The 6,952-nt window shown below is 33.6% G+C and overlaps 3 protein-coding genes across 3 annotated transcripts; 1 reads left to right on the top strand and 2 right to left on the bottom strand.

The window, feature by feature from the left end:
• Positions 1-427: 427 nt before the first annotated feature.
• Positions 428-3,390, bottom strand: LOC130656201 (uncharacterized). Its single transcript, XM_057459030.1, has 3 exons — positions 3,194-3,390; positions 913-1,044; positions 428-788 (listed from the first exon to the last, which is right to left on the bottom strand). Exons 1-3 carry the CDS (start codon positions 3,254-3,256, stop codon positions 654-656), a joined length of 330 nt encoding a protein of 109 aa, XP_057315013.1. The 5' UTR covers positions 3,257-3,390; the 3' UTR covers positions 428-653.
• Positions 3,391-3,441: 51 nt separating this feature from the next.
• LOC130656196 (N-acylneuraminate-9-phosphatase-like) lies at positions 3,442-4,890 on the top strand. Its single transcript, XM_057459024.1, has 2 exons — positions 3,442-3,597; positions 3,990-4,890. Exon 2 carries the CDS (start codon positions 4,038-4,040, stop codon positions 4,806-4,808), a length of 771 nt encoding a protein of 256 aa, XP_057315007.1. The 5' UTR covers positions 3,442-3,597; positions 3,990-4,037; the 3' UTR covers positions 4,809-4,890.
• A 130-nt stretch (positions 4,891-5,020) lies between these two features.
• On the bottom strand, positions 5,021-6,851 carry LOC130656190 (degenerin unc-8-like). The gene has a single exon (XM_057459018.1). The coding sequence runs from the start codon at positions 6,704-6,706 to the stop codon at positions 5,225-5,227; it is 1,482 nt and encodes a 493-aa protein (XP_057315001.1). The 5' UTR covers positions 6,707-6,851; the 3' UTR covers positions 5,021-5,224.
• Positions 6,852-6,952: the final 101 nt, after the last annotated feature.

Here is a 6,952-nt window from a genome sequence, read left to right as displayed (position 1 = left end):
AACTGTGTTAACGCATGAGCAATTATCCATAACAAAAATAGACCAGTCTTAAGAAAAATTGATGAATGGGCAGAAAAATATATAAAAAAGGATTTTATGACTGAAATAAAAACGTTCTAAAACAAAAATGTAAAACATTGATGAACATTTTGTCGTCATTCTATTTTTATAATTTTCATTCTATTTTTATAATTTTCATTCTATTTTTATAATATTTAGCGCAAAAAAATTGTCCTTCTTGGTAAGGGTTCGTTTTATGACATCTGCTTTATAGAGAATTTAAGATCTAAGATAATTTAAGATCTATCCACTGTGCGCTTTAGACAGTGTCCATTTTAGTGAGATTCAACTCCGCTTAAATAAATCACTCTGCTTAAATAATTCACCATAATGGATTAGAACTCAATACCAAGAAAAACAAGAATGGTTTGAGTCGAGTATACCATAGAATGTATTTAAATACACAAACAACTTTAATATAAACAAAAATATTATTAATATATACAAAAGAAATTATTACGCTAAACTTGCGTTTGAATTATGTCACTATGCACCGTCATGTGCAGCGCTTCAAAATAAAGCAAGACAATAGCAATTTAGTCTGCTTAACAACTTGATCGGAAGGTAGGCCAAAAAACACAGGTGGAAGAATATTAACATTCGCCAGTTATAAGAGCGACTTTTACAGCAAAATCATCTAAATGTTTCTTAATCACTTTGGCCTGTTCATCACTGCTTGCTCTTGGATTCTTTTTCACATATGCTGCAATTTTTTGAATAGTGTCACCCTAAATAATAAAAAAAAAGTTACTCCACAACAACCAGCATCTCCAACAAGAACAAGAACAACATACATGTCTAGATGTTTATTTTTAACATAGACACATTGTATAATAATTTATGATATCCTACTCTGAGAGCTTCAATAATTGTATCCTTCTCAGTAAATCGCTTGTATATTTCGTGAAGAACTTTCACTCCACTTGTAAATTTTAATGCATCTTTTCCAAATTCATTGTCACTGAGGTAAGCCAACAACGCTGCCTAAAAATAATAATAATACTATTAAAAACAATATATGTATACTGATAAAAAAAAATGCTTTTTAACAACTGGCCCTGATTCTTCTTTAGGGATGACGTCCATACTTATATTGTCAGACTTATTGGAAAGTAGGCAGTCATGTCAAATCGATTATCACAGAATTACTGGTTCTCCAATGATTACTTAAAAAACTGCTGGTGGTTACTTAGAAATACTGGTGACCATAGCAACAAAGCCCAAACAGGCTGCTGAATTCTGTTTTGTATTTTAATAACAGTGTGACTACGGTTAATCTCAATATGGTGGATTGGATATGGGGTGATTCAGTGGTGGCAGGCATTTCTAAAATAGAAAATGTGTTTCTTAGTTGTTTTTTTTAGAGGTTTTATGAAAAACTTAAAATATGTACAATTCGAAATTGACAAAAAAGTTATGACAAAGATGTCTGTTTAGTGGGTAGGTTGATCTATGGAAATTTTTTTGGCCTATTACTGATAGGCTTGGCAAAAGAGGGTGCCAATAAGCCTGTTGTTTAGCTAGATGTTTTCCCAGACTGTTAGGGTTACTACATGGTTTGTGATTATTGTAAGTGGAACTCTCAAAGAAATATTGGCCTATTTCTGATAAGCTTGGTAATAGGCTATGAACAACACCCCTCACATCACAGTAAGGAAAATTTCCATCTGTATATACTCAAATTGCCAAACCACATTTAGCTACATTATCAAAAATAACGAAGCAAGTAAACATCGCAAATTTTGGCGCTATATATTTAAAATCCTGTGAATTTATTAGATAGATAGATGTGCATATTTTACATGGCTGGCCTCACAAACATTGAGGGATATACCCTGTCTATTATTTCCATGAGGGGTCATGGCTTTGATTGGAAGTCCTGGAGTATTTAATGCTCTTTTTTCGCAAACTCAATTAGGGTCATCGCTCTGCCAGACAACTCCCACAACATCCAACGCCCCACACAGTGCGCCATCTCCCCAATTTTCTTCACATGGCTTGGGTTAACCCGGGGCTATGGTAATATTTAATTGCCCATATTGAATCGCTGTCAATCGAATAAAATTAATATTTTGCTAAAAAATCCCTGTTAACCTTAATTCTTAAAAACAATTTTTAGCTGCCTTCAAAATAACTTGTGGATATATAGTTTTGATCAATAGAATTAGAAAGAGAACAAACATGTTGACATTTTGAAGCTCTTTATTCTTCTCCTCAGAATAACAAATCACATATTGTCACAAAAATGTGTATACTTTGTTTTCATCATTGGCAGCATCCATTTGAAAAGCACTACAATCACTCCCATTGCCCTCACCTCCACTTTCTACATCAATTTCTACTCTAAGTTTATATAAAATCTCTTTTAAATTGTCAATATATTTACCAATCATAGGGTACTTTACTTCTTTTACTTTTTCCACTAAGAAAGATAATTTATCAGGACAGTACCATGTAATGGCAACTTTGGGATCAAGATCTCTAAAACACCTTGTAATAAAGGAGATGACATGGGTTTCTTATTATGAACCTCCACATCATATTTTTCCTCTTTCTGAATCGAATACCAAAACAGTAATTCTGGTATTTGACCAGAACAATAATTCTGGCCCTGTAATTACTTGCTTCCTTATTTTTGAGTAATAAGGTAGATGTTTTCCCAAACTGTAAGAGTTAGAACTATTACATGGTTTGTGATGATTGTAAACGAAACTCTCCACGAACTCCAACCAGTGCCTTATTATTGCCCCGTTGCCCCTAACAGTCAGGGAAATCCTCTTAATTAAAGCTGTATAGCTTAATTTGGAGTACTGCATCCTAGTTAGGATGTCACGTCACGTGATATTTTTAAAACTTCAAATTTAGCGAACCTCCAGGGTGCTACGAAAAAACTAATGTATTGGAGATGTTATATGCACGTAAATATTGGATTTATTCAGTGTTAGATAGATGCTAAAACTCAGTTAAATGTGTATTTTAGACGATCAAAGTTTTGTACATCTTAACTAAGCTGTAAAACGCCTAATTAGACTGTATCATACATCCTAATTAAGCTGACATCTAAATTAAGCTGTACAGCTTAATTAAGAGGATTACCCTCTGACTGCCTAAAGCAAAGTAAAAAACACCATACCTCCGAAAAAAGTTCTACATTATCGAGCCTTTTCATATTTAAAGTATTTGACAATAGTTCCATGGCTGATGTTCTAGCAATGCTCTTTCAAAGTTGAAAATATATTTATATCTATCGATCTATCTATCTATCGAGACTGCTAAAAAAAATTTGTTCAACTTGAAATTTATGTGCCGCGGACTACGAATCTGGAGTATTATACATACGGAGTATAACTTGATAGCCCGAATAATTAGTAGTAAGCGAGGTTTTTGTTTACATGATCTCGTTGTACGTTTTTTTTTGCGAAAACTGGTGCGAAACGTATCGCGTTGAGTTTAACAAAAACAGATTTCATTTTTAACATTCTTGTATTGTAGAATTGGTTTTTTCATGTAACACAACAAGACATCTTAATACGACAGGTAAATTCACAACAAAACAACGTTAAAACATTAATTATTTTGCAGCGGAGTTTATGTATTTCGTCCTTCTATTTATTGAACGTCTTTTTCCTTCGTTGGGTGTGTTTACGGCATTAGACGCAAACTTTATCCTATAATTTTCTTCGCAAAGCAATAGATTTTAAAATTTAAAAAGAAAATATTTGAGTATTTTTAAAGTCCCTTTCCAACCAGAAATCACAGTTATCAGTTTTGCATGCATAGATACTAAGAATGATCGCGCTGGAAGCTACCCTTTTTTTTACAAAATTATACTAACTTTCTATAATCCGAACAAAATGTTTGTTTCCTTGAGCTATCGAAATACAAAGAGTTCACTGTAACAAGGTATCAAGGTGGAATTTGAATTTTAGGGAACAGCATCAGCGGAAAGGTCAGTAACACATACTAAATAGTTTTTCATGACGTCACACAAAGAAGGACGCAGAGGAATCTTTTTTGATTTGGATAATACGCTGTTACCAACATATCCCTGTCATCTGAACGCCTTAAATCATGTGGTTTATTATTTTAAAAAGGAATACAACTTTACGGGCGAACAATCTAACAAAATAATTGAATCCTTTCGTGAACTTAATTTGGAGAGTCCAGTTGACCCAAACAACCTTTTAGATTTTACAGCATGGAGAAAATTGTTGTGGCAAAAAGCTGTTAAAATTAATGCAGGTACAGACATTAACGTTGATATAGATAAATTGCATGCTCTATATGAAGATGAATTTTTTAAAGATATGATATTTGATAAAGAAGCTGTGTCTGTATTGAAAAATTTAAGAGATGAGTTTAAATTAATCATTATAACAAATGGTGACTCAACGTGGCAAAAAAAGAAAATTGAGAGATGCAACGCAATGAAATATGTCGACGACGTTGTAATAGGAGGGGATCACAAACTTCGAAAGCCAACTGCTGAACTCTTTCTTATTGCATGCAGAAAAAACGGACTAGAACCAAAACATTGTGTTATTGTGGGAGACAAAATGTCAACCGACATATTGGGTGGAAGAAATGCTGGTTTTAAGTGGACTGTGTTATTGTCGTCTAATTACGGTAAAAATCACAATGATACTTTTGTTAAACCAGACTTTTGTATTAAGCAATTGGATAAGTTGCATGATGTGCTGGAAAAAATTGGTTGGGAAAGTCATGACAGTCATAATCATCATCATTAGCAGCTTCCAATAAACACTCAAGAGGTTAAATTTACTTTTAACTTCATGTATTTTTAGAAATAAGTAAACTAAATTAGATATACGTTCTGTTCTTGTTTATTTTGTTGTAACCATTCTATTGTTGAGGCGAATTAACTTTGTCTCCACATCTATGATTGGCTGGCAGAAAGAATCGGCATGTTATAGACATAGATTAGCTTTTGGGAGATTGGAAAGTTAAAAAGTAAACGACTCTACCGTTAGCAGTCTTAACAAATTCACCATACTGAAAAAGCCCCGACATCCGACAAATGCGAGAAGAATTACTTTCTCAAAACACTACAAAACCATATGCTTATTTTGCATATATTTGTTCGACACCAACCTGAGAGTTATTTAAAATGTTCGCTCGTTTATTTGTAAAACATCTACATTGTTTATGCATGTGGATTAGACATCGAGTATGAGTCTTTTTCCTTATCTTGTGAAATTTCCTTTTCGTTTTTCTTATTCTTGTTGTTGGGGAACACAATAATATATATCAACTCTGCAAGCGCTACACCAAATTCTAACAAAGAGAAAAATGAACCACCAATCCATAAACCTAGTTGTCCACCAAGGTCCGAGAAAAATTGAGTTGAATCGTAAGCTGGCTGGTGTATTGTTGTCAATACAGAGAAGTCTTCGTAATATATTTGCAGCGCCAAAAAATTCTCTGTAAAATTCATGCTAGTAAAATTCTCAGCGCCTATCTTCGTTCTCCATAGATTCATTTCTTTTCTAGAAGGCCAATCAGCGGTAGAAACCGTAGTCACGAAACTTGTACTCTGACACAGCACAGGACAATCGCAGTAAACGGAGCCATTATTGAAACTATCATCAAACGCTTGTATACATTCGGCTTCTTCTTTTGTTGTTGCTAATGTTAGATTAAGATGTTGTTGTTGCGACCCTAGCAACGCACTTTCTAGATCAACAGCACCGCATTTTTGGGACATTTTGAGAACATAACACGTAGCGGAACAAGATGGAACGCTGTATCCACCAGGATATAAAAGCTTCATTCCAGGAACTCCATTATCCGTGCAGTTGTCACGATACGGATTTTTTAAACGGCTTTCTTCAAATTTTTTCACTGCAATTCGCGTTAACTGGTTTGGAGCAGCAAGAATGGAATGACTTTTCAAATGAGTTGACTGTCCAGGATTATGTATAGTGATGTGTACACCAGCGGGTGTAAATATAGACTCGGGGTCGTGAATATTATAATTGTTTTGATCGATATTTACAACTAGAAATAATCCGTGTTTTATTCCAAGCTTTGGTTGCAATACACTTCCGTTCTCATTAAAAGTGAAACAGTTCCCAACTGATGGACTAGTAAGCATGTAAAAATCTGTCGGGTAGGAGCAGTTTTTACCGTTAAATAAGCATGTCCCAGCTTGGAAAAATACTTCTGGTTGTTGACCCATTTTTTTCAGTTCACTTTTATTAAATTTTACAGCCTGTTCCTGAAAAATTTTCATTATCTCCTGGCTTGTAATATTTGTTATGTTCCCTGTATTAATTTCAAGTATTTTGTCAACTTCTGAGGATAAAAATGCATTCGAATTGCATAGAGTTACTGCAGGGAACTTTAAACCATTTTGGTTTACGTTGACTTGTATCTTAGTCACGTAGTCAAATGTCGTCAGCTTTTCTGATAGCTCGACTATCTGAAATACGGCAAAACCAAAAAATGTCAAAAAAGCCGCGATCCAAAACAAGCGAGCAAATATTTGCCTCGATAAATAAATTTTTGTAATTCCATGAGCCGTGGCATTTTCAACATATTCTTTGACAACTCTTTTTTTAGTTGTATGCTTCTTCTTGTCTTTATTCTTGGGCAGGCACAATAGCTTTCTTCCTAAATTTTCCATTTAACTCGTTCGTTTTATTTCTAATAACTGACATTTCATATGCATTCTAACTCCAATATAGATTGTTTTTCAACTATTTATTTCGTGCAAATATTTTTACAATGATCGTATACAAAGCAAATAACAGACATGTTTTACATTACGGATGTAAACTATAAAGGCGTTTAGAATTTTCTTTTTAAAACTTACTTAATAATCTCGTGCGAAAAGAAAATTATTTTTTAATTTATAATTTTTTAAGAATAA

The sequence above is a fragment of the Hydractinia symbiolongicarpus genome, chromosome 9 (assembly GCF_029227915.1).
Source record: "Hydractinia symbiolongicarpus strain clone_291-10 chromosome 9, HSymV2.1, whole genome shotgun sequence".
Taxonomy (NCBI): Eukaryota; Metazoa; Cnidaria; class Hydrozoa; order Anthoathecata; family Hydractiniidae; genus Hydractinia; species Hydractinia symbiolongicarpus.
Note: the sequence above shows the minus strand (reverse complement) of the source record. Positions and strands in the feature narration are given on the sequence as shown.

Coding starts and splice junctions, on each gene's coding strand:
- LOC130656201 (XM_057459030.1), bottom strand. CDS start 3,256: ATGGAACTATTGTCAAATACTTTAAATATGAAAAGGCTCGATAATGTA. Junction 1,045..3,193: donor ATGTAGAACTTTTTTCGGAG/GTATGGTGTTTT, acceptor TATTATTTTTAG/GCAGCGTTGTTGGCTTACCT. Junction 789..912: donor CAATTATTGAAGCTCTCAGA/GTAGGATATCAT, acceptor TTTATTATTTAG/GGTGACACTATTCAAAAAAT.
- LOC130656196 (XM_057459024.1), top strand. CDS start 4,038: ATGACGTCACACAAAGAAGGACGCAGAGGAATCTTTTTTGATTTGGAT.
- LOC130656190 (XM_057459018.1), bottom strand. CDS start 6,706: ATGGAAAATTTAGGAAGAAAGCTATTGTGCCTGCCCAAGAATAAAGAC.